This window comes from Martes martes (genome assembly GCF_963455335.1).
Source record: "Martes martes genome assembly, chromosome: 4".
Lineage (NCBI taxonomy): Eukaryota > Metazoa > Chordata > Mammalia > Carnivora > Mustelidae > Martes > Martes martes.
The window spans coordinates 19,575,017-19,602,842 of record NC_137891.1 but is presented as its reverse complement, the minus strand read 5'-3'; the positions used below and the strand labels follow the sequence as shown (position 1 = coordinate 19,602,842).

Sequence of the window (27,826 nt, the reverse complement as noted above, 5' to 3'; positions counted from 1 at the left end):
CCAGATCATTTTGCACATTTTTAGTAACAGGACATTGGAACTGCAGGAGCCACAACAGTTGTGAGAACCACTTAGGGAGAGATGACGTTTTTACTAACGGACTGACTCCAAAAATACCACCTTGAATACAAGCATGATGAATGTTTGGAAGGCTTTTTTCCCCCTCGTCATTCAAGAGAAAAAAAAAAATCGAAATAAATATGTAAGTTCATATATTGCTCAGGACTTTAAGTGGCACAAAAGCAATCCAAGATTAACTGAGTAAAAACCTTTTTACGCAGTTGAAAGACCCAAAATATCACTTGTCGACATCACAAGATATTTGAGCAGACCTACACTGCTTAATTAATAGTCAAAGCAAAGAGAAGAAACATGTGTCTTCTACTATTCTCTGCATTCCTCAAACTTGCAAATATAACTTGTACTTTATAAATTTGTATTTATGTCGGCTGTGGAGTCATATGGAGTTCAAATTCCAGAAGCTGCACTTAGTTGTGTAACCTTGAGCAAAGAACTTAACCTCTCAGACTCAGTTTGTTCATAAGCATTATACTGGTGATCATGGGTGGCCAGTGATAGAAACCAGCTACCATAAAAGAAAATTTTTAATTTTTTTTAAGATTTTATTTATTTATTTGGCAGACAGAGATCACAAGTAGGCAGAGAGGCAGGCAGAGAGAGAGGGGGAAGCAGGCTCCCCATTGAGCAGAGAGCCCGATGCGGGGCTCGATCCCAGGACCCTGGGAATCATGACCTGAGCCGAAGGCAGAGGCTTTAACCCACTGAGCCACCCAGGCACCCCAAAAGAAAATTTTTTAAAAGAATGATTCATTGGAGCGCCTGGGGGACACAGTCAGTTAATATCCACCTCTTGGTTTCAGCTCAGATCATGATCTCAGGGTCCTGGTATGGAGCCCCATGTTTGGTTCCAGGCTCAGTGTGGAGTCTGCTCGAGATTCTCTCTCTCTCTCTCTCTCTTCTAAAGATGTACTTATTTTAGAGAGAGAGAGAGAGTATGAGGGGGAGGGGCAGAGAGCCAGGGAGAGAGAGAATCCCAAGCAGACTCCCTGCTGAGCGCAGAGCCCAATGTGGGGCTCCATCCTGAGATCATGATCTGAGCTGAAATCAGGAATTGGACACTTAACTGACTGAGCCACCCAGATGCCCCCAAAATGACCTTTTTCTAAAATTAAGTGCAGATCAAGTCACCACTCACCAAGGTTGATGACAAGTCCAATATAATATTGTTTTGGTGTCCCATTGCCCATGCCTTCCCCTTTGGGATTATATTGTTTCCCCCAGCTCCCATCCTGGGGTTTAGGCACCCAATAAGAAGGACTTTGACCATTGTGCTGCCCATGGTCCTTGTCCAACTGGCCCTGATGCCTGCCCCCTTTCCACCTCTCAACTCCAGGGCATAGGTCCTGAGCAGTGGCCATGGAGAGCTCATCCTCCCAATCACACAGCCCTTACCATTCCAGTTCTGAACCTCCAAGAGCCCCTGCAATCAGGAGGTCCATGAGACCCCTTCTTTCAACCAATCCTGCATCCACCCTCTCCAGTCTACAGAGATCTATGAATTGCTGACATCAGCCCGCTCTTCCCTCCAATTCTTCTTTTTAATAACATCTTTTTTGAGTTATAATTCATATACTGTGTAAAGTGTCTATCTCACTTATTTTCGGCATAGTCACAGAGTCGTGCAACTATCTCCACAATCAATATTAGAACATTGCACCACCTCTGAAAGAAGCCCTACACTTTTTTTTTTAAAATAAAACAATTATTTTTGAGGATTACAAGTTGGTTACAGTTTGACCGGACTAGACACCCTTTCATACCTCCCCATGCCCCATCCTTAGGCAACCACTAATCTACTTTCTGTCTCTGTGGATTTGTCTGTTCTGGACTTTCTATATGAACGGACTTATACGATATACGGTCTGTTGTGACTGACTTCTTTCACTTAGCATAATGTTTTCAAGGTTCATCCATGTTGTAGCACGTGGTTGATTCCATTTTATTGCTGAATGATATTCCATGATATGGATATACCAAATTTTATTTCTCTTTTCATCCATCGATGGACATTTGGCATCCTTTGGTTCTTGGTATACCAAGTCTCCCTCTCTTCAGCTCTTTGCCTCTGGTGGCCCCAGATCAGGGGCATAGACTCCAATGTCTGTCCACTAGGTGGCAGAGAAACACGAACTGGTGTGGACCATGGCAAATAAGAGAACATCTAATAAGGGGTAGCCCCTACTCAGCCATTGGCAAGTGGCCATCCTGACCTGATGTTATTAGAGCTTTAGATTGTTCCAGAGAAGCTAGATCCTAGATGTTTATGTGGAAATTTCCTACTTTTCAAGTGATGGTCAGTGAAAACAACCAGTGTGTGAGAGAGACAGAATATAATTCTGGTTGAGACTAAATGCTAAAGGTAATCCCTGGTGATGCAGAGACACATCTCTCCTTCCAGAGCCCATGAAGGTTTTGCAGGAATGTGAGCTCACCTGGCAACTACGGCCTTCTCATTTGGCATCACAAAAAGGCTATTCATCTCTTTGAAGGAAAGAAAGACCCAGGTCCAAAGTCAGCACTCTGGATCAGGAGGGAGTGGACTTTCTCTTATCCTTTGGCTCATGAGTATGCTGGAGCAGAAAAAACAAAGCACCACGAATGTTTACTTTAAATTAGTGCTCAATTGCCTTGCAAATTACCCATGGCCTACTTCAGGAGGGATTGTAACCTGCTAGTCTGACTTTGATTATGACTATGACTTCTATCATGGTTGAGAACTGCTGATTCTATACAAGATGTGACCTGAATCTATGAGGACAGATTCATGGAAATGGGAAAGGAGAAACAGTGATGGTGTGGTCTCCTTACATATGAGGATGCCATGGCAGTATAGGTTGGAAGTGGAAAATATTGAGGTTCATGACAACAGAAAGTGTTCATTATGTAAATAACCACTTTGCTTACCACAGTCTAGTTTCCATTTTGTTTTGCATGTGACCACAGAGAAAGTGGGTATTTTTAAAGGGAAAGAAATTCATGAAACCAGCGGTGTAGTGCTTGACATGTGCAAAGAAGCTTTAAATTCATTATCTAATTTGAGCCCGTGCAGATAAGCATTTTTACCTAACCCTGTTTTATAAATTGAGACATGGTAGAGAAGACATGACTTGATTAAGGTCATCAAACAAAAGGAGCCAAAGACTTAAATGCTTAGGATTAAATTCCAAATCCCACATCTTTTCCATCTATAGCTGCCCTTCTAATACTTTCCAATATTGGTTTGAGGAATAGGATATGTATTTTTGCACTTAATAATATAGTGTTTTACTATATTTAATTTATATATTTAATTTTATTTTTATATTTAAAATATATTTTGTGTTTTAAATATTTCTTTTTTTTTTTTTAATTTTATTTATTTATTTGACAGACAGAGATCACAAGTAGGCAGAGAGGCAGGCAGAGAGAGAGGAGGAAGCAGGCTCCCCACTGAGCAGAGAGCCCGACTCGGGGCTTGATCCCAGGACCCTGGGATCATGACCCGAGCCGAAGGCAGAGGCTTTAACCCACTGAGCCACCCAGGTGCCCCTTAAATATTTCTAATTCGTATTATTTATAGTGTATCAATACAGTGTTTGAGTTGATAGTTATTACCCACTCAGAAAATAAGAAAAGGAAATAATGGTTTTCAAACTGTTTTCATATTTTCCTATTCTTTGAGTCATTAACACTAAATTAATTAATAATCAGATATGCATATTCATTACTGAGGGATTATAAAGAAATATGATGATAACAACAGATATGGGAGACATTCAGTCAGTCAGTCAGTCTCAACCAATCTCCTTTCCTTCCCCTATCTCAACCTTCTCTCCCTTCTTCCTTTTTGTCTTCTTTCCTTTCCTCCTTTTTATTTTCTTATTTTCTTATTCAGTGAGGGGATAATTTATAAGAAGCAAGAAACCCTTCAGACTCAATCAAAATTGTGCTTTTTTTGCTTAATGCATTTATACATTCAATTTATTCAACAATGAATATTTATTGAGTTATTGCATTGGTTTCCTATTGCTGCTGTAACAAACTGACACAAACTTGGCAGCTTGAAACAAAGAAAATGTATTGCTCTAGCTCTGGAGTCAGAAGTCTAAAGGTGTCAGCGGCTCTGCATTCCTTCTGGGCTTTCGGAGGAGAGAATCCACTACCTTGCCTTTTCCAGCTGATGGACGCCACTTGGATTTCTTGTTTCCTGGCCCCTTTCTCTTTTCTCTCCAGTTTCTTGGTTCTGTTGTGACATCACTTCTGTCTTTGGCTTTCAAGTCTCAACTCTCATAAGGACCCTTGCAGTTGCATTGGGCCCACCTAGATGACTCAGGATAATATCCTAATGTTGAAATCAGCTGATTAGCAACTTACTCCATCTGTAACCCTAACTCCCCATTGCCCTGTAAACTAAATATTCAGAGGTTCCAGGGATTAGGACATAGACATCATTGGGGGTTGGGGATATTGTATCTACTATGTGCCAGGCACTATACAGACTTATATTCTGTGGGATTCTGTTTTTCTAGTTAGATGTACTTATCACTGACAGCTGGAGATCTGTGTGTCTCTCCATTTTTCTATTTGAGGGACATAAATCATTCGAATGTCCCATGTCTGCCTCTTCAGACACACAACAGATATACCAACTGTTAATTTGTGTCAGCTAAATAAGAAAGTACCCAGCATCTGATGTCACCACTAACCTCAAGTGAAGTACCTCCCTTTGAGGCAGTAGCTATAGATCATTCACAAGCTCACTATGGTCTCTCATTATTGAATGGTACTTCTTTTTTTTTATTGTAATTCTCTCTCCTATCACAGGTTAACTAATACTTAGTGTAAAAACTGACCTTTGGTGGCCTCACCCACTTTCATAAGGAATGGAAATAGGGAAAGGTGTGGAATTTATCATCTCAGTGGGGACACTTTGGCAAGTGAAAGTAAGCACTATTAATAATCCTTCAGAAACAGTAGGTGGAAAAGAGGGCTGTTTTGGGAATAGTGGGCCATAGGGCTACTAAATATTGACTCCAAATGAATAACAGCCCTAAACACTGTCAAAATGTATTGAGTACTCCATTGGTTTAGAGCACTGCAGAAGCTTGGTGTACTTCACTTCCTTTAATTCTTACAACATCTTATAAGGTGGGTATTATTATTACTATTACTACTAATCATCTCTAGTTTAGAGTTGAGGGAAATGAAGCTCAGAAATTTAAATACCTAGCTCCAACTAGTAAGTTGCTAAATTAGGATTTAATCCTAATTTTGTGCTTTTTCTCTTATATCGCCTCCCAGAAAAGCGTAGATTCTTGGAAACTGTCGTCGTCAGCTGGGGGCAGTTGGGTATTTTAAGAGATGTTAGACATTAGAGATACACAATGACGTCATTAGAAGTCTATGGAAAAGCAGGAGCTGTAATAGATACTTTCTCTTTGTCTGTCCTTTAGGTCTGTCAGTTTGTCGTCTCTGTAAATGGGCTCAATGTGCTTCATGTCGACTACCGGACCGTGAGCAATCTGATTCTGACGGGCCCTCGGACGATCGTCATGGAAGTCATGGAGGAGTTAGAGTGCTGAGCAGGTGGACATCCCAGCCCTTCAGTGGCCTGAGGATGATCAAAGCCAGGACAACACAAAGCAATGCAATAAGACTTCCACGCACATGGATGGTTTTGGACGCACAAAATTTCTCCATACATACACATCTTGATTTGCGTTTCATACACTGTTTGAATGTGGAAGAACCAGGTAGATCATCTTTAAAAAAAAAAAAATTTATGTCACTGTAGAAAAAAGTTCAGAAATGAAATTTCCTTATATAGTAGAATTGCCTTACTCAGGTTCCATTTGTAGTTCTCAGCCATTGTTTTTTATCTTGGTTCGCGTAAAGTTGTTGAAATGCTTCTCTGGCCAAAACAGCAACATGCTAAAATCCCCTCATAGGATTCAATGGAGTAGTTGTTACAGATTTTAAATTGATCTCTTGCCAAAATGAACCTGGAACTCTTTATGGAAAGATCTGGATTTCACCAAGCTTCAAATTAAAGCAACATCCAAAGGAATATTACCCGTTAACTAGCATTTTGAAGAGGTTCTAAAGCATTCAAGTGCTTAAAAGCCATTGAAAAAAAAATGACTTTTTCTTAATTCCTGCCTTTAGTATCAACTTCTAACCTATGTTTTCATTTATGGCGTTCATTAGAAAACAAAAACCTTGTGATGAATATAGATGGGATACATAGGGGGATACTACTTCTGATTATTTGCTCTGATTTCTCTTTCTGAGCCTAAATAATTTTGTCTTATCAATCAGCTACAGAAGCTTTCTAGAATTAATCCAGAATATGTTGAATGTCAAAACAGAGGAATTTGTATATACACATATCAAGCCTCTGGCAAGATTTCACGTTGAAGTTGTCCCTTTTTAAATGAAGTATTCTAGAGCTTGGCCCATATGTGATAAAAACTTGAAATTAAATTGCCTTGTTGGCCTGAATTTTTACTAGCTTTCTAGTGTAACATATTCTAAGGAATGACATGTCCTGCTTCTTTGGCGGGATTATTTTTCACCAAAACATCATCTTGTGTTGTCATTTTTCAGCTCACTGTATATATGCATGTTTCTTTTTTTGGTTTAGAAAAGAATGCATTTGGGGGCTTGGTGTATCGAGGAAATTCCTCAAAGTGCCAAATTAGGTAGTCAGGGAATGCCAAATTCTTGATTTCATATAATGCATTCTGAACAACCAGGTTACTTTCTTATCACGTATTAACAATGAAATATGAATGTTGTACCTCAGCCATTCTTTTTGTGATAGGTTATCATAATGTGTTGGTACTAGTAAAATGGACATATCGTGCTAAAGATGTTACATATATATGTTTCTGGTAATCCAGCTTTTCTGATCTTAGCTTTAGTCAGAGAATAGGATTTTGAAGTAACATAGAACGTCTAACATTAGTACCGTCGATCTCCATTTGGGAACTAGTAGCGATTCTGTGTGTATGTGCGATTATACTGTATGCCAGGCTTTGTGCTACGGCACTTAACGTATGTGATCTCTTTGAATCTCCATCAAAACCCTCCAAGGCACACCTGAGTGGCTCAGTGGGTGAAGCGTCTGCCTTTGGCTCAGGTTATGATCCCGGGGTCCTGGGATCAAGCCCCCCATCGCGCTCCTTGCTTGGGGTGCCTGCCACCGCACGGGCTTGCCCGCACGCGCTCTCTGTCTCTCTGACGATAAATCAATAAAATCTTAAAAAAAAAAAAAAAAAACTCCAAGAAGGGTATTATCACCCTCATTTCTCAGATATGGAAACTAAGTGTAAGCAATCTTCAACATCCATGTTCTCGCTGCTGCAAGATCTGCTAAGATTCAAACATGGGTTTGTTTAATGCTGGAGCCCATGTTACCGCCCCTCCCCCAGCCTTTCCCCATTTAGGGACCTTCTGTTGCGGGGTTGTTTTATACCCAGCGCTGTGCTAAAACTATACATCACTTATTCCTCCCGACCCGTGAGGTTCAATATCGCCATTATCTCTGTTTTACAGCCGAGGAAGCTGATTCATAAAGAGATTAGTCATGTGCCTGAGGCCACACAGCTAGTGAGTGGGAGACCTTATGATTCAGCTCAGAAAGTTCTTAGGACGTCTTTAAAAGATGAGTCTTAAATGCTGCCTCTGTTCAGGTGTTCATTAAGCGACAGAAAAAGGAGGACCACCTTTGACAATGGAATCTTCTTCTTGCCTGCCATCCGTACTTTGTACTCATGTCCTAATGCGGATCGTCTTGGGCCCTGGCGTAGTATCACTTCCCTTTAACCAATCTAAGCACCAGAGAAGCATCTGTCTTTCTTTACTCCGTTCAGCTTCCTGCCAGTGGAATTTCTTTGATTCAGAGTTTATTGATGTCTTCGGTCAAATGAATATGAAGGGAAGAAGAGGAGGAAAGAAGGAAGGAAAGAAAGGAGGGAGGAACTAGTTCTTCCTTTGGCTCCATTCACCCTCAGATTAAAGGCCAAATGCCAGAAAATTCTACTTAAGGTCAAGAGAGCTTTGCGTTAGCTACTCCTCGGCAACCCCCCACCCCGCATCCTTACATGGTAATGAAAGTGAGTGCCCCCATTCCCATCGGGACACTGCTGAGCTCCCTCCAGCCCTTCCACATAAGTTTCTCCTCTCTGCAATACGACCTCTCCATCTTTGCCTGGAGAAATCTAAGTAATTCCCCTTAGATACTATCTACTCTGAGAAAACTTTGCCAGCTCCCCAATTCTGGGCTTGACTCCCTTTGTCTTAATTCCCATGGGCCCTTATGCATCAACCCCCTGTGATTACAGTACTGATGATATTTACTTGGAGGTTGTCCATCACGTATCTGTCTCCCTTACTACACTCTGAGCACCAGCAGGTGGTGACACAGTAGTGTATCAGCTGTCCCTGGCTGCTGGCATGCCACCCCACAACATGCCTCCTAACACTCTCTGTGCTCATGATCCTGTGCATTGGCAAATGGCGCAGAGCTCTGCTGGGATGGCCAGCCACTGGTCCAGGTGGTGCCCGGTGGGTTCCCATGAACATTTATGGTCTAGGAGGGCTCTGTGCACGGGTGTCCCAGATGGCTGGTGCTGTTGGCTGAGGTGTCTCCTTCCACCCCACGTGGCCTTTCCCCAGAGCTCCGAGGATTCCTCATCATGCCTCATGAGATCAAAGAAGGTGAGAATGGAAACTGCAAGGACCTTTCCTGGACTTGCCTGGGGAGGGACCCAGGGTTACTTCCGTAGCGTGTTGTCGGTCAAAGCAAGTCAGTAAACTAGCTCAGAATCAATAGGTGGGGAATGGTCTCTCCCTTTGATGGGAGGAGCTGCAAAGAATTTGTGGCTACTTTTAATGCACCAAGAGTAGGTACTCACCACCATTCATGGAATAAAGGACCCAGGAGCTACCTAGTTACCGAAAGGCTCCGCTTTCCAGATGCAAATCACTGGCCAAACACTGGGTAGAAGTTTGGTACTAGGTTGTGAATAGAGCCCAATGCCTAATGAAAACTTCAAAGTTGGAAAATCCTAAACTAATGGTGCCACATGGAGCCATGGAGAGCACGGTGTCCTGTCCTCATTTTACTGATGAGCCGCAGCTCAGTGTGGAACGTTCTGGTGGCACACCCCGGCTCATGAGGCTTGCTAGGGCAAGAGCCCGGGTTAGACGCTAGTCTTCTACTTTCTAATGACATGTCCTTTACAAGATAGCTTTCTGTAGCAAACCCAAATGTGGTGAAAATAGGCCTTTGGCTCTGGGGTGTTCATAAAACACAAGGAGTGCTGTCTACCTGTGAAGGTGAAAGATTACATTTTAATTGGCTCAGGCCATGGATTGTGAAATCATATCATTAAAAAATAAGTATCTTGTGTGATATTTTAACAGGCAAATTGCTTTAAAATTTAGGAACTCTACTTCTAAATGAAACCTCAGGAATTATCCTAAATGAACAGTAAGCAATACTCCTAAGAGCTTTTCTTTCGCACGTGCATGTGTGTGTGTGTGTGTGTGTGTACCTGCACACACACATATTGTGTGTGTGGCTTCACTCACCGAGGGTCCCTGAAATGGCTTTCGTTGTTCCCTGAGAAAACACTTTGGATTTCTCAGGAGTTTGTGTCGTGTGTTTGTGTTAGTGTGATGGAGGTGGAAATCTTTGGTTTCTTCATTAGTGTGGTATATGCTATCAGTGCAAATTTGAAAGCCACGTTTGTTATTTCTGCTGTAGAGAGAAAAACGCAGTTGCCTTTTGGGTCGGTCCTATTGTGTGATGTTTGACTATTAATGTCGGATGAATAGTTGCACAAGTTGCTAAGGGGACTAGTTGAGAAGTGGCGGGTAACCGGAAGAAGATACCCATATTTGAGTAGATTAAATGCAGTCAGCTTCATGCCATCTTATATAAGTGACTGCATTGGGGTGGTAGCAATTAACAATTAACAATTTAAAAATCATTGCTTTCCATTCAAAATATAGTATCACATTTCCAGATACTCTTTTCAAATATTTATGACAAGAGTCAACTTTTAAGACCTATTTTCTTTTCTTTTTTTTTTTTATGATTTTATTTATTTGACAGAGCGAGAGAGCACAAGCAGGGGGAGCAGCCAAGGGAGAGGGAGAAGCAGGATCCCCACTGAGCAGGGAGCCCCATGTGGGGCTTGATCCCAGGACCCTGGGATCATTACCTGAGCCAAAGGCAGGCACTTAAGTGATTGAGCCACCCAGGTGCCCCTCAAGACCTATTTTAAACTGACACTAGCTATTCTTTCCTGTTGAGTATTAATCCTGTTTCATTTTCGTCAGAAGAACTTGGGAACATTTCAGTTTTACCAACTGGTAAGAATCCGTTGATATCACTGAGCATTGTTTTACTCATCGAAGGCAGGATTTCAGGTATAATATGCTTTTCCTCAGTTCAACACCAAAAGGGCAAATCTGCAGCATACCAAAATGAAGTTCATCGTCAAAGTTAGCATATGATATTATCAAATGCATTAATATATGTACTTAATTTATATGTTCATTTTTAAATTAGGTTGAAATTTATGTTTTCCCTTCTTAAGAATTGTAGCATAATACTGAAAATTATAATATGAAAATAGATTGTATAGTATGAAATAAATGTTAAATTTTTAAAGTGGTGACTTTAGGTTTACAGCTTTTCCTGTCTTTTAGGACAAATTAGCCGGTTTTTTTTTTAATCCTAAGAAAGGGTTGCATTATAAAGTTGCTCTACTACTAAGCGATCAGAGAAAACACATGGGATTCATATCTAATTCTCTAATGTAGCCAAAAGTGCCATTTGTAACACTACTTAATGATGGATGTTTTCTGACGCTCTTTTGCCTGAAAAAAAAAAAGTGCATTAAAAAGCTTTTTCTGTACTGTATTTGATTTGGAATCATTTTCTCCCTACAAAGCCCTGTATTGATGAGTATTGTGGAATAGTCTATATGGAAAAATGTTATGTAGTTGTTTACTACTCTGGGAGAATGTTAGTTCTTTTTTATTTTCAACTAATTAGGAAATTGATTACATAATTCAGTATGTGTGGGAGCGGGTAAAGCATGGGGTAAGTGATTGGATTACACTCAATATAAACCAGACACTTTACATTTTTCTCTCATTTCCTCCCTTCCTTTCTCCCTTCCTTCCTTCCAGAAACCTTGCTGAGTCTGTCTTGCTAGATATTGTATATAGGCCCTGGGAATACAAAACTGAGGAGACATGACCCTGGATCCATGAGTCACTTTTAGGCCTACCTCCTAGAAGTGTTCTCTCCATGGAAGGGGTTGGGGGGCCGGATAAGAAATTATGGTGTTGAAGCAAGTGGTTTACTGCAAGAAACCACCATCTCACCCAAGAACCAGAACACTGACAGCAACTTACCCAGAAAATGGTAAAGTCAACAACTTCACAACCGTGTGCCCACTTTCCCTTACCCAACATAACCACAGCAGTCAGTGTTGACTTTACCATTCTCCTGTTTTCATTATTGTTTAGTTTTTTTTTTTAATGAACTTTATTAAAAGGGCATCAAGTTTTATATAATCTGAGATTTGCATATTTTTGTTCAGGATTATATTACTAAGATTCTTCTAGATTTTTCTGCGTAGTCATCATTCATTCATTTTTCACAGCTTCACAAATTTCTAGAGCCCAAGTTATTTTCTTGTCATTGGGCATTTGGGTTGTTTCCACTATTGTTGTCATCATCATTAGTGGTGTTGTTAGGAACATTCTTATACCATCTCCTGGGAATAAGCGTAGGAATTTACCTTAGGCATTTACTTGGGAGAAGAAGTGCTGAGTCATGGGAAACATGAGTGCTGACTTTACAAGGACACAACTAGTTTCCAAAGTGGTGAGTCACTGTACACTCCTGTCCAAAATATGAAAGTGATACATGTTGTCAATATCTTCTCCAACACTTGATATTCTGAGACTTCTTAATTTTTGTCAAATAAATGTCTATTTGGTCAATGATACTGAGAGTCCTAATTAGCTTATAAATTTAAAGCATAGAAAATGTAATTGGCAATTTATAATCCTAACTTACTACATCAGTGTCTTCATGATGCCTTGATGTCTTGAAACTTTTTATCCTGTAACAACCCTATGATTCCAGTGAGGCAAGGATTATTGGAAGTCAGTATGACATATTTATGGACATCCAACAAATAATTATTAAGTGTGTGCTATGGGTCTGTCACTAAGTCTTCGGCAAGCAACGGTAAATAATACAGGTCCTGTCCACATGAAATTTACATATTCTTGGGAGCCACAGATAATAAATAAATTATATAAATAAAACAGTTCATTTTAGATAGGGGTAAGTGCTAAGAAGTAAATGAAACCAGATGGGGTGATGGAGAATGACCAGGATTTCAGCAGGGTGGTCAGTAAAACCGTGCTCCTCAGTTCCGGGGAGGCACCGTTCTCATTACGGTCCATGGGGGTGAAGTTATGCAGTGCAGTCATGCAGTGCAACGGCTCTGAGCAAAAGCCTCTGCAAACCTGATTGTTGGCCGTTAATACCTGAAGAAGGCGACTGAGCCAGACTTTAAGAAATCAAGAAGAGTATTGCAGGCAGAGGAAGCAGCAAGTCCAAATGTACCAAGGCTGGAAAGGTCATAGGGGTTAAGAGCACGGGATCTGGAGACCTAGAGACTGAGATTCAGATTCCAATTCTCACGCTCAAGAGCTCATTCAGTTACTTGGTGTCTCTAGGTCTCAGGTTCCTGATCTGTAAAATGGGGATTATAGCACTGACCCCGTTTGACTACTGTGAGTAGTAAATGAGATAACACGAGTAAAACGCTCATCCTTATGCCTGATCCATAATAAATAACCAGTAAGTGGATGCTTGTCTTGTTTTTCTGCCCTCTAAACAGAAAGGAAAAGGAACTCTGGAGAAGTTATGACTTGTCTCAAATCCATGCCAACTAGTATATATGTGGGACTGGAGCCTGGGTCCCAGAATGTTCAGTCAATGCCCTTCTCAGTGCATCTTTCTGTGTCTTGGTTTTCTCATTTTTAAATGATATACTCATCTCAGGAGGCTATTATGAAGATTAATTAGTTAATACATTGAAGTGTCTTAGTACAGTGCCTGGCGCATAGTACTTTAAAAATAACAACTGATAGCTATTATTAATACTTTTAAAAAAAATATTAGGTCTCATAGACTTTATCTTTTTTTTTAAGATTTTTTTATTGTTTATTTGACAGAGAGAGAGATCACAAGTAGGCAGAGGCAGGCAGAGAGAGAGGGAGAAGCAGGCTCCCCGCTGAGCAGAGAGCCCGATGTAGGGCTTAATCCCAGGACCCTGAGATCATGACCCGAGCCGAAGTCCGAGGCTGAACCACTGAGCCACCCAGGCACCCCAATTATTATTAATATTACTATATCATGCTAATTTCAGTCATGGTGACACGCACTAATTCTTAAGATTGTCTATACACATATATCTTCATCACCAACCACGTACATTTTCGTTTTTGCCATAGACTGGATAATAGAAGGGTTAGAAAAATACATATGATCATCGCTATACTCAGTTGAGTACATTAAAAGAAATCACTCGCTCTGTCACCTTGGCTATAGTCCTCGGGTGCTACGGAGCAAGGATTTTCCCAGGTTGATTAGAAAATACAGCTCTGGATTTGTGGCTGTATGCTGGGAGAGAGTAAAAATCCTTCTGCTTTGGATAGTTACTCAGCTCCCTCACTTTGAAACCAAAAATTACATATAAATAACTTACCAAACATAATCTTTGAAACTCCAGATCTCATACAGAGTAATTTCACAACACTGCGTATTATCCATTTACCACCTGATCAGGTTCCCGGCAGTTTGACAGCCTGTTAAGAAAACAGTGAAAGTCATCAACGGGCGTGCCTCACGTCCCAGGGCAAACACTCTTTCTCAGGTACACCAGCAACTCCGTCTTGATTATCAAGAAGTTATAAAGGTTTCCTGAGCAAACCGTAATTGAGACATCGTTCAATCGGGGTCTTTTGTGGGCAGCTTCCTAAGTCTAGAGGCTTAGGAGATTCATGCGGGAATTATGCAAGCGAAACCACCCGCTAGTGCTTCTGTTAGCACAAGCTTTGGGCAGGCGGAGAGTGGAGGCACGGGCTGCTGCTTGCCTTGGACGTCTGCGCACGTCCTGGAGCGGAAGAAAGGAGCGCTCTGGAAAACCCTTGGCAAAGCGTGTCGGGCGCTTACATCCCGGATTTGACAGCTCCCTTTTCCTTCGCCTGCCATTGGGCCATTGTGACCTTCTTTCATTGCCTCCTGGGACTCCATATCTTTTTTTTTTTTTTTTAAGATTTTATCTATTTATTTGACACAGAGAGAGAGATCACAAGTAGGCAGAGAGGCAGGTAGAGAGAGAAAGGGAAGCAGGCTCCCCACTGCGCAGAGAGTCCGATGCAGGGCTCGATCCCAGGACCCTGGGATCATGACCTGAGCTGAAGGCAGAGGCTTAACCCCCTGAGGCACCCAGGCGCCCCTGGGACTCCACATCTGATTCTAAATCCCCCTTGCTCCCTTGGGACTAAATATTAAACTTGCTTCTCCCTGAAATCTGAAATGCCTGGGTCCACCAAGGCTGATTGATGATACAAACTTTAGGAAGGGGGCTAGGGACGGCTCTCGAGGTCCAGCCTGAGGGGATGAGACTTGGGCTGGGTAGGACAGGGAGGGGGAGGAGAAAAGAAGAAAGGACATTTGATCTGTTAGACAAAGAACCCCTACTTTGTTTCGTGTTGTTTTCAGATTTTCTCTCAGCTTGTCCGAGCTACATAAGATGTGAGAGGGGCTCCAGGGTGGCTCCGTCGGTTACGTGTTCGACTCTTTGATTTCAGCTCAGGGCATGATCTCGGGGTCATGAGATCGAGCCCCGGGTTGGGCTCTGTGCTGGGCATGGAGCCTGCTTCAGATTCTCTCCCTCTCCCTCTGTCCCTCCCCCTGCCTCCGCCACACACCTGTACACTTGCTCCCTCTGTCTCTCAAATAAAATAAAATAAAATAAAATAATGTTTTTGTTTGAAATGGAGGGGGAGGAGGTCATATACCGACTTAGCTGTGAAGTGCATGGTGTTTCTTACCGCAAACACACAGTAAGCCACTCACTCACATCTCTGCTTAGCCGTCCACCTTCCTGGCCTTCCTCCTTGCTTAAGAAAACTGGCTCACCTGTATGTACTCCACACACTTCCATCTTAGCACAGAAATGGAAAAAGGAGTATGAAATCAGAAATTCGGATCTTTTTTTAATCCATAAGAGGCCTTGTAAATTTGGCTGGTTTACTCTCATTTTATGGATGTTAGAAAAATGAATAATAATAATAACTAATATTTATTTCACGCTAAATACATGCCAGCTACTCTGATAATTGTGGTTTTATGGATGATCTCATTTGATCCTCACACGACTCCATGACATGGGTCCTAGTAAAATCCTTGCTTTGTAGACAAGGATTCCAGCTCTCTAGGGAGGTGAAGTCGGTGGCACAAGGTCACATACAGGCCAAATGGTGAGGCCAAGATTGGAAGCCAGTCATTCTGACTGCTGACGGTATCTGCGTCCCGTGGCAACCCGGTTTGTCCAAGGGCACGAGATGGCACATGCATGCGGTGGCAAGGGAACCATCTAGAGCCAGACTTTGCACCTTGGGAGCAGGCCACGCTCTAGATGTTGCTGCGGGGGACCACAGCTGGGCCCCTCCCGAGCGGCGAGGATCCAGGACTCATCCCTCTTGCCTAGTGACCGCCCTTCTGGCTCATGTTCCTCTTGCACACAGCAGGGATTCCCCCTCCTCCCCTCTCTCTTCTCAACATCACTACCTATCATTTGGTTCACTCCTAGGGTTTCCTTTGCTCCCCAACTGGCAATGTAATTGCCCTTTTTTCCAGCTTCCTTCTTGGATGGTTCTTGGGACACAAACAGCTAGACATTTTTGTTTTCATGTGCGCGTTTCACTTCATTCATTCAACACATAATAATATACGCCTCCTATGCTATTAGGTCAAGTGCGAATCACTACAGGCAGACAGCCAACAAGTAACTTGGGAGTTCCAGAGGATAGGAAGGAGCTACACTGAATCCTGTATCTCTAGGACCTAGTAACATTCCCCATCCACAGTCATCTCTTAATGAATGTTTGTTTAAAAAGTACGCGTCTGTAAAAATCTCTTCACATTGATAGTGTACCCTCCCAAAATGGAAATCAACCTAGATAGCTTAGGTATCTTCTTGACGCTTCCTCCTTCCTGCCTCCTTTCTGAGATGACCTGTGAAACACACGGACCCTCCTTTTCATTCATTCCTTCAGGTACAGCCCAGGTTCCCTTGGTCCTCCAGTGAGGCCACACTGACATCTGCTGGACCACAGGAGACCTTCAATCTGGCTCCTTTTTTTAGAGCTTAGTGACAGAAAGTGGGCTCACAGCAAGGACCAAGGAGAGGCAAAGAGACCTCTTTCTTTTAGAAGGAGAGACATTTACGGTCACAGACCCACAATAAAAGGAATCAAGGCAAAGTCCCTGTGATTCCAGTCTTCTAGAAAGTTTCTCAATGATTGAGAAATTGAATGTCTATTATATGCCATGTACATGCTCAGTGTTTGATGGCCGTTCTTAACTGCTGGATTGACTTTATGCACATTGGCCCAAGTAACAACTCTACACGTAATACATCTCACAATGGTTCATCAACTCCATTTAACATTTGATCTTCTACCTTCCCTCTACAATCTCTACCATACGGAACTAGGTTATAAGTCCAGGGCTGGATTTGTACTCTGCACACACACACACACACACACACACACACACACACACACACATTTGAAGGACGAGAAGTTTTCATCTGAATGCAGTCTCTGAGAGTTGTTGCTGTCTTTTAATTCCCAAGAAATTCTTCATTCTTAGATGTGTTGTGCTTTTCTCGTGAGAATTAGAGGTCAAGGAAAGTGTGTTAGAGTTTTCTCTTACAAATAGGAACGTGTCATCCTACTTTCGAAGGTTACTTCCATATCCAAGCTAAGTTATTGACTATGGCAGAGTTTTATCGGGAGAAACTGGCTGTTAAAAGTCCAAGATCATTAATGCCCAGAGCAAGAAAAGCTCAATGGATATGCATTTTTACAGTTGCTTAACACAATACACGTAACTATGAGGGGGCTTCCTGACTCCAGCTCCCAGCCCTATAAAGGAAGAACAGAATGCACACATCCCCCTTCAGCTATGTTCAACTGGGGGATGAAGTACCTCTTTCTTACTCCTTGGAAATGCCTTCTGTTCACATCAACCACTCTGTGGATGCCTTTGGATGATGTCAACATCTTAATATGAAAAAGAGCAAGTCCAGAAACAAAGCATGCATTGGTTCTTTGGCAAGTCTGGTGGGGGTCAGACAATCGGAGAGTTCTACGAGGGCTGAGACCACCCCTTGCATGAACAGAGACTGTCTCTCATTTGACAGTTAGAGCCTTCCCCTGGTTTCTCAAAGGGAATTCTACTGTAAAAAAACAAAAATAGTGCATGTACAGCTTCTCACTTAATAGTCTCCTTTCTTGGTGACAACTTCCTTTGCAGTTAGTGTCTAGACTCGAAATTCAAGTAAAGCTTCTCTTTTTAAAAATTTCTGCTGACCATGAGTTAAGAGTGCAAGGCATTTCCTTTTGATGCTCCTGACCTTTTGTTCCCTTAACCACCAACTGACTTTCCCTCCCTCTTACTCCTTTCTTCCCCATTTTGACTTAAAACCTATTAATTCTCCGTATCAGTTTCTAGCAGCCTCTTCTAGCCCTTACTGAACGTTGAGCTCTATCTGTGGGAGGCTGGTGGGGATGGGGCAGCCATAAACAGGAGAGTGGGTACAAAGCCCATTGGATGGAAGAAGCACTGGAGAATCCACATGGAGAGGCTCTGTCTGTTGATGGGTCTACGTAGAATGACACACAGGAGTAGAGCCAACCATCAGCACCGAGGCAACAGAAAGATCTATTGCGGTTGTAGGATCTGAAATAGGGGATGGAGCCAAAAGTCATCATCATGTAGACAAGGCAAAGATGCATTAAGGAGGGAAAACTAAAGCCAGAAAGAGAGCTCTAGGTCTTTTGTCATGAGCTACGTCTTCCACAACTTTCTTCCGGTCTCTATCAGCCAGGTGATGTCTTTGTGAATCAACCTCAGTTCAGTGAAATCAGAGAATTCAAGTAGATTTCTCTTAATGCCCTTATAATTGTCCATGTCATATTAACCATATTTATACAGTAATCTTGTCTTAATATTGAAGACCTTAGTCCGCTCCTGTCAGAGTGCTCCATAATCCCTAGCATGTGACTCCATTACAAAATGATTTATCTTTAAACACAGGCATTAAAGACAGTACCGGGACACTATTTTAACATCCTAACTTGGGCAATTGCCCGGGGGAATGTAAAAGACACATTAAAATTAAATGAGTAATTGCTGACACCGGTATTTCTACCACCACATTTCCGCCAGCTATTTCTACATGAGCCATTTGGAACCTCATAAAGTTGTTGTGAGCATTAAATTACATGAGATAACCCATGAAAAGAGCTAATAATATGCTTGGCGTGTAAGTGCTTAATATTATTATACTGATTATAATAAATAACACCATCGTCAGTTTTATTTTCAGCGCACACCAACTAGGAAATGTGACTGTCATAGACGGACTAGATGCTTACTTGCCAATCTTGCTTCCTCTTCCTGGGAAGTCTACAGCCTTGAATGTGGGTAGGACAATGGGATTTGGTTCTGGCCAATGGTATGTGGATAGATGTTATATATACACCACTTCTCGGGCTGGCTACAAAAATATCCTGTGAAATCTTACACTCCCACTCTCACTCTAACATGGGTCCAGAAGAGAAGGATTCTGGGATAGAGCAGCTACACAATGGAAAGAGCCAGGATCCCTGAGTTGTCTGCGAAAGAAAGCATCCTGACTCCGATCCGGCGATGACATGAGCAGGAAACCAATTCGTATTGTTGAAGCCACTGAGATTTGGAGGTTTGTTATTATAGCATAAATGACCTTACTCTAATACAGTGGTATTGGAGAAAAGGAAAACAAATATATCAAATAACCAACACCAAATAAAGCGGGAAAAAAGATTCTCACATGAAACAAATCTGCAAAACTGTGTGGGGTTTTTGGAAAGCTATAATGTGTCATTCTGCTAGAGGGTAAGTCCTGGGTTTCACACTGACAATAATGGCAGAGCTGGGATGTGAATCACATGTGTCTGACTCCAGGACCAGTACTTTTTTTTTTTTTTTAAACTACGTCCTTCGTCAGTTTGGGATGAACCAGCAGACATGCCTCCTGCAAGTTAATAAGGTACCAGATCTTGGTGGTAGATTGAACCAAACTAGAATGAATGATGTATCAGCCAAAGCCTTTGATAAGTAGTAGAAAGGATGGAGGGAAAAGAAAGAACCAAAATGCAAAGCTAAGGAAACAGTGCTGAAAGTTTAGAATGGTGAGAAGTGCCATGAGCAGGAAAACGTGTTACAAAACTAGAAGCCGAAAGAGGGGAACAGGGCAGAAGAGTGGAGTGATACAACCAGGAAGAAAGGCTCAACCTGGAGACGGAATCGAGCTGGAGGGTGTTGGAAACTGGCTTTGATGTGATGTTGGCGAAGGGAACAGCCCTGATGGACAGGATCCAGCAGGATGGACTTGAGGCAAGGGAAGGAGTGCGACAGGAAACCTCCCCCGGATCTCCTATAAATACAAGCCCAAACTGGGTCATGACTATGCACTGGGGAGAAGCACAATGTATAAAGACTAGCTCCGTTGTCATTTAGGGTGATGCTGGTTTTGGGTGGTGAAGTGTGGAGTAAAGGGCCCATGATCAGGGCTGGGTATGCTTGGAAGAGCACAGGGTGTCAATTCTACAGGACAAATGGAGACCAAGAAGCAGATAGATAATCGAGTGTCTGCCAATGAATTCAAGCAAGCGGAGATGAGTTTGGAGTGGTACTGAGAAAAGATTTCCTGATTAATTTAGAAAAGAGTGATAGATCCTTCATGATTTTTTTTATTTTTTTAAAGATTTATTTATTTATTTGACAGAGATCACAAGTAGGCAGAGAGAGAGAGTGGGGGGGGAAGCAGGCTCCCTGGTGAGCAGAGAGCCCGACATAGGCCCGATCCCAGGACTGATCCCAGGACTGATCCCAGGACCGATCCCAGGACCCTGAGATCATGACCTGAGCTGAAGGCAGAGGCTTAATCCACTGAACCACTCAGGCACCCCTAGATCAATCATGATTTTTTTGGCAGCAAGTGACATAAAACCAGCTTAAACTAACTTACAGTGGGTGGGGGGGGGGAGACTTTATTGCTTTATTTAGCCGCATTGCAATAGGAACAATGATTATACACTTTATCATTCACCTGGAACACTTCTGAGACTGTAAGAGGGAGCTATCAATGATTAAGCTGGGGCAACAGGTGTAAGCTGGGCCTGCTTAGGCAAACTGGGAACTGGCAAAACTGAGTGAGTGTTAGGAAATCAGGGCGAGTAAAACCTAAAAGGCTGCCAGGGATCTCACTCTCTGTGTAGCTGTTACTTTTCTCTACTTTCTCCTTCTCTTGTATGGCCTTTATTCACACAAGCCCATGTCGCAGTGGGCACAGCTGCCAGGTTTGAACTCTTACAGCTGACCGATCAGTGAGGAAAGGACGCTTTTCCATGGACTTCACTGCGAAATGTCGTGCCCCACGGCTCCAAGTCGGCAGGCCTGTGTCACGTGACCAACCCTGGTCCAATCTTTGTGAACAAAAGGACAGATTCCTATGATTGGTTCACCTTGGTTTCTATGCCCTTCCAGCGTCAAAGACATAGGAGCACTAGTTTGAAGAGCATTTTTCCTAAGAGAAGACCTTTCCTTGGAGACAAAACCGTACACACCCACTACGATGGCCTTTTATAGAGTGCCTGCTGTCAAATCCACTGGCAGCGTGGAAACACGAAACACAGCTGTTAGATAAAATACAACCTATATAAAACACAGCTGGCAGATGCGGCAGCTCCCTGGAAAGAGTGTTCATCATGAACGCTGCAATCCGGGAAACTGCTAGATTGTTCTATCCCTTTATAACCTAGTATATAATGGCCTGTTGGTAACACGTAAGGTCCCAGGAGGCAGATTTCCTATGACCCTCTAGCACCTCTCGAGTGAAGGGAGCTTACTCTGAAAAGCCATTGGCAGAGGCGCAAGGGCACTGAGACTTCAAGTTTCAAATAGAGATTTGGGGAACAGAAAGGAAAATGAGGATTCCACAGAGAAGGGTTGAGAAGGAGAATGTTAGAGCCGGACAGGCCTTCCGTCCCAGCTTGTCCAAGCTCCCAGTTCTAGTGCTGCTGACCCCTGCTTCGGCTCCATTGTTGAAGAGCATAACCATTAACGATGAGACTTGGAACACAGAGACATCACCTTCTACCCACCTTGAAGAGGATTTCTTGGGGGCTGACTCTCACCAGCAATCCGCTTGTCCCCAGCCCAACCCTTCCCAGGGAGAAGAAAAGTGGACACATGTGTGGAAGGCTGACTGGGTGCCTGTAGGCTCCCATCCAAAGAAGCAATTCAGCCAAAGGACAGGGTAGAGAGTTGGTCCAGTGGGATCTGATTTCACAAGGGGCCCCTTGCCACTACAGAGGGCACGGTGCTTAGTGGAGAGAGCTCTTCAACCTCAAAGTCATGCCTTTCAGAAAACTGCAGCTTTTACTCTAATAAATAACCAACGAGCTCAAGCCAAGCCCTGCTGGAGTGGGTAGGACGGTCCTTACCACAGTGCTGATCAGCAGGAATGTCCCCTATAAGTCCTGCCCTTTGCAAACAGGCAACAAGGTTGAAAATGCTGGAAGCTGTAATCATTCTTTGGAACCCCACATAATAAATGGGAGATTCCACAACAGGCTATTAATAGGTAAATTCTCTCTTGCTGGACTGTGAGTAACTGAGCAACTCACAGGAAATTCTTCTTAGAACTCGGCAGTATGTGAATAAACAAACATGCACTAGCATCTGGTCCAGGATAAGTAGTTAATGAAACATGCCATAGTTCACCTTGGCTCAGCGTTCGGGAACATGAAACGAATTACTGGAAGTTGAAATGATCATTTTAGCACCAGGCTTTGGTCAGTGTACATGTTCCCTGTTCCATTTTGTTCGTTTCTTCTTTCAAATGTTTCTTCTGTCTTGCCGCATGATCCAAGTCGGAGTATTTCTTTTTTATCTTTTTATTCAAATATGTAGTAGTTGCTGTGGTCCTGTTGTAGACTGGGTCCTGTTCCTCCCTCTGGCTGCTGGAAGGGCTGGTAGGCAGGAGTGCCTGGCTGGGCCACTTCCAGTCTAAGCCCTCTGCTAGAGAGAGCTACCCTGCATGGCTCACAATAGCCAAGGTATGAAAACAACCTAAATGTCTTCCACTGGATGAATGGATCAAGAAAATACGGTGTAAATGTACAATGGAATATGATTCGTCCCGTCATTTGTGACAATGTGGGTGAAGCTGGAAGGTGCTCTGCTAAGGAAAATAAGCCAGGCCAAGAAAGACAAGTAGTGCATGGTATCACTTACACATGGAATCTAAAAAAGAAAGTTGAACTCCTAGAAACAGAGAGTGGAAAAATGGTTATCAGGGACTAGAGTTGGGGATAATAGGGAGAGATTGGTCAAGGGTACAAACTTTCATCTCTAAGATGGCTATGGTCTAAGTATCTAATGTATAACACGGGGACTCTAGTATTGTATAATTGAAATTATCAAGAGTAGAAACTTCTACAAGAGTAGAAACTTGGGGCGCCTGGGTGGCTCAGTGGGTTAAAGCCTCTGCCTTCGGCTCAGGTCATGATCCCAGGGTCCGGGGATCGAGCCCCGCATCGGGCTCTCTGCTCCGTGGAGAGCCTGCTTTCTCCTCTCTCTCTGCCTGCCTCTCTGCCTACTTGTGATCTCTATCTGTCAAATAAATAAATAAAATCTTTTTTAAAAAAAAAAGAGTAGAAACTTAAATATTCTCACTATGAGAGGGTGGTGGGGAGATTAAAAAAAAGAGAGAGAGAGAGAAAGAGCTGCCTCATCCTAGATCATGCCCCCTTCCCCAGGGGCAGTCCATGGCTTTGAAGAAAGAATGAACTTGCTGAACAGAAAGCACACAAACACTAAAAAGGACACCTCTCAAAAGAGAATGTGTGCGGAGTTTAGGCATAAAAGGCTTGACCCCTTTGGGTTGACTCTGAAGAGTCCTTTAATTCCCGAGCTCTCTCCTATTGGACTGGCCAAGGCCTTTGCTTACACGTTTCCCTGTCATCTGCTCCCTCTGCTCCATCATGCCTTGACTCTAAGATGTTGTTCGTGAAACACCCACCCCCAAAAACTGACTGTGTATCAATCTCCATCTTGGAGTCTGCTTCCAGATAATCTGACTCCTGATAATGTGTAACATAAACCCAGAAAAATGCATTGATCAGAATTGCACAGCTTCATGAATACTTACAAAATGAACACACCCATCTAACCAGCACCCAAATCAAGAGACATCCCACGTGCTCCCCTCCCATCACTAAAGGTAACTGTTATCACTTCTAAGAGCATGCATTTGTTTAATCTGTTCTAGTGCTTTACCTGAATGGTAGCATATAGTACATCCTCCTTTCGTGTCTGGTGTCTGTTGCTCGACATTTTGTGTGATTCGTTCATGCCATCGCATGAGATTGTACATAATTCATTCCCAGTGTTTTTTCCATTGTGAGATTATAATGCAGTTTATTTTCCTACTCTTTGGTTTCTGGGCATTGGGATAGTTCCAGTTCAAGGCAACTAAGAATGGTACCCAAATGAACATTCTAGAATATGTCTTTAGAGGGGCATAAACAGTCATTGCTTTAGGGGATTGCATATATTTAGTTTTAGTGGACAATATTCCAAAGTGGTTGTACCAAGTTATAGTGCCACCCACAGTGCACTAGCTTGAAGACCAACACTGGGTGTTTTCCATCGTCACTCACTGTGGTGAGCATGTGGTGATAGTGTATGGTGGTTTTGATTTGTATTTCCCTGGAGGCCAGTAAAGCACATTTTCCTATGTTTATTGGCCATTCAGATATTCTCTTTAAGAATGTCTGTTCAAGGGGCACCTGGGTGGCTCAGTGGCTCAGTGGGTTAAAGCCTCTGCCTTCGGCTCAGGTCATGATCTCAGGGTCCTGGGATTGAGCCTCGCATCGGGCTCTCTGCTAAGCGGGGAGCCTGCTTCCTCCTCTTTCTCTCTGCCTGCCTCTTCGCCTACTTGATCTCTGTCAAATAAATAAATAAAATATTAAAAAAAAAAAAAGAATGTTCAAGTCTTTGCCCATTTTCTGTTGGGTCACGAAGACAACGCTCTCTTTACTGCTGACTGCCGGAAGACCCTTACAGAAGACCATCTTTGGTAGAGAGGGAAAGGGGAGTGGTGTTTTGTTTGAGGACAAAGTAAGAGACAGATGAAGGAGCATGCAGGCAAGAGATGATAAACATGGGCGGCAATGCTGCTCGGAATGAGATCTATCCATAGCAAAAAAGTCATAGACTCATGAGGAGAAAAGTAAACTGAGGGAGGTAATCAAGGAAGCCATGGACACAGATGGGGTCCAGCTGTTGGATGCAGGAAAGCCAAAGCGGTGTCTTGAATGGATGCCACCAAGAACCGCAAGAATCCACTCAATTGATAGATGAGAAATATGATGTACAGTTTCCAGAAAAGTTAGAAGAGGCGGTGTTTCCAGAAAGAGGTTAGAATGAAACAGAATGGTTACTGTCAGTCTTGTATATCCGGGCAGAGTCTCAAGACCAGCAAGTGGCTCGCATGGTTTTAGAGCAGAAGAGAGGAGGCACACCTCTTTCAGGTTCATGCAACAACCCCATGGGAGAAAGAACAAGGGCAGAGTGATCTAGAACACAAGAAAATATCATTACCTAGGTAACTCTGTTTCCAGGGAGCAGCCTGCAACCTCAGCTAGCGGTGGGGGGGGGGGACTGGAGTCAGATCTACTGTGACTTTGCCATGCCTTCCTGTGTGTCTCCAGAACCAACCCCCACCCCCAAGCCCCCCAGCTCCAGCACTAGACCTGTCCTTTCCTTCACTACGGGCTATTTTGAGGCAACTCCGCCTCCTGCCTTTCTATCAGTTTGACGTGCAAGGGGTTTATTGTGCTGGCTCTTGAGCCTCCGTGGCTGCCTGTAAAAACTGAGACCCTGTTTTGCTCTTTTTAGACCCCCGTCTGAAGACTTGTGCCTTATTTTAATTAACCTTATCTTAATTGTTTTGTAAGAATAGACTCTCTTGAGGGAATCTTTATTTTAGAGATGGGGCAAAGCTGGAGAAAGGAGATAACTTTCCACAGACCTAGTCTGCCCTATTGATCCCGTCGGGACCTTTTTTGTATTGTTATAGACGGGGAATGCCGAAAAAAATTCTTTCTTTATTTCGATTGCGGGTTTTTTTGTTTTGGTTTGGTTTGGGGTTTTTTTGCAATCTGCTATGCGCTTGCTGTATACACCCTGGAGACACAGCAGAAAACAAGACAGATGTAGCACTTTTTGGAGAATTTGTTCCAGTCATTAAGATAGACATTAAGCATATAGTGCCATTAAGTATAGACATTAAGCATATAGTGTCAATAAAGTATAAGACTAGGAAGTCCAGATACCTTTCTCTCGGAGAGATTAACCTTCTTTTGTGTTCTAGTTCTCTTCCAGGAAGAAGTAATTGAAAAACTGTGCAATAGGCATTTTCAACAGGGACTAATTTTGCCCCCGGGAGATAGTTAGCGATGTCTGAGAATATATTTGGTTGTCCTGACTGGGAGCTACTAGCAACTAGTGGGTAAAGACCAGGGATGTTTCTAAACACCCTACATTACCCAGGACAGCCCCCTACAACAAGGAACTCTCCAGCCCCAAATGTCAAGAATGCCAAAGGTTAGAAAATGACTCATACCGTCTGTCTAATACTTCAATATCTTTCCTAAACCTCCTACCCTGCACAGGGCAGCCCCCATAACAAAGAATTATCTGGCCGCAAATTTCCATAGTGCCGCAGCTGAGAAACAGTGCTTGTTTGGCTCCAAATTCTGGCTCTTTTGAAGCCCAGGAGTGGCTTTCCTCTACTTTTTTTTTTTAAGCCAAATTCTTTGGTATTATACTTACTACAAATAGATTATTAGCATTTATCATGAGCCAAACATTGTACTCATAACTAAACACATTGTGAAGAACTTTATATTATCTCATTTATTCATCTGGAAAATATGAGATAAATAAGATTATTCTCATTTTATAAATAAGAAAACAGAGGTTCAAAGAGGTTAATAGTGTTCTCAAAGTCACGCAGGTTATAAGTGGCAAAGCCAGCATCTGAAACCAGGTTTACGCAGGCTAAGCCCTTAACCACCACATTGTACCCATCTCGTGTGATAACGTCATTACTTTGCAGTTTTTTGATGTTTTGTAGTTTTCAAGACACTTGTACAAAATTATCCCTAAAGTAGGGCTTTATGGTAAAGTGCTGGCTTGAAGTCCTTTTTTTAAATAATTTTTTATTAACATATAATGTATTATTAGCCCCAGGGGAACAGGGCTGGCTTGAAGTCTTAATGTTGTTTGAATACTAGTCACTCTGTGACCTCAAATAAATTACTTGACCCTTTTCGGCTTCCGTATTCTCATCTCTAAAAAGAGTGCAGTGAACTAATTCATTTCTTCATGCCCTTCCAGTTCTAGTCTTTTTTTTTTTTTTTTTTTGCTAATTAATGATATAGGGTAAAATGGCCATCTGTATCATTGGCTATCAAGCATCTTATTCATAACCTAGAGCAAGAGATTCGTTTTGCATCATGGCTCAGTGCACACGCACACACACATGCGCACACACACACACGCAAACATATACAATACTGAAATGTAAATGTTATGGAGCACACCGAAATGGTCAGATCCAATAGATTATGCCACAGAAATGAGAAATCGCCAAATGATAGAGCAACAGAGATTTTGTCCTGGCTTATGTCATGTGCGTCATGAGGCAGCTGGGGTCCTGCTTCACTTTGCTCTCACCCCAGGACTCAGGCTGACGGAGCAGCCTCCTTCCCGAAGGTTATCACCCTCAGTTGAGGAGGGAAAGAGAACATGGCATGTCCCATATCAGCACTCAAAACTTCTACCTGGAGCGGCACGTATCACTTCTGCTCACATTTCTTGGACCAAGTCACCTGATGATACCCAGAGGGTGGGGAAAAGTGATTCGACATGTGCCTGGGAAAAGTACCAAAAATATCTGCTCAACAGCATGAATGACCACCACAGATATGGACTTTGATGGTCAACCTTTTGCATCAACTTGGCTGGGGCCATGGGGCTTGATATTTGGTCAAACACTACTCTGGATGGTTCTGCGAGGGTGTTTTTAGAGGAGATTTACATTTAAATTAGTGGACCTTAAGTAAGGTAGGTTGTCACCCATAACGTGGATGGACCTTATCCAATCAATTGGAGGTTTGAGTAGAACCAAATACTGACCATCCCCTGAACAAGAGGGAGTTCTGCCAGGAGATAGCCTTTGGATCTAAAATTCAACATTGGCTCTTCCTGGGTCTCTAGTCTGCTGACTCATTCTGCAGATTTTGGACT

The 27,826-nt window shown here is 42.7% G+C and overlaps 1 protein-coding gene across 3 annotated transcripts in view; it reads left to right on the top strand.

The window, feature by feature from the left end:
• Positions 1 to 10,996, top strand: part of DEPTOR (DEP domain containing MTOR interacting protein) — a 131,412-nt gene extending 120,416 nt beyond the window's left edge. Inside the window, exons 9-10 of one of the 3 annotated variants that reach the window (XR_013966688.1) lie at positions 5,514 to 7,155; positions 10,304 to 10,996. Coding sequence is in view for 1 of the 3 variants with exons in the window: in XM_080800925.1 (XP_080657051.1) it covers positions 5,514 to 5,642 (129 nt within the window). In the remaining 2 variants the exon portion in view is untranslated. Of the gene's footprint in view, positions 1 to 5,513; positions 7,324 to 10,275 lie in introns of those variants that run through there. The other 2 variants (XR_013966689.1, XM_080800925.1) reach the window with 2 other exon arrangements.
• The last annotated feature ends 16,830 nt before the right edge of the window (positions 10,997 to 27,826 follow it).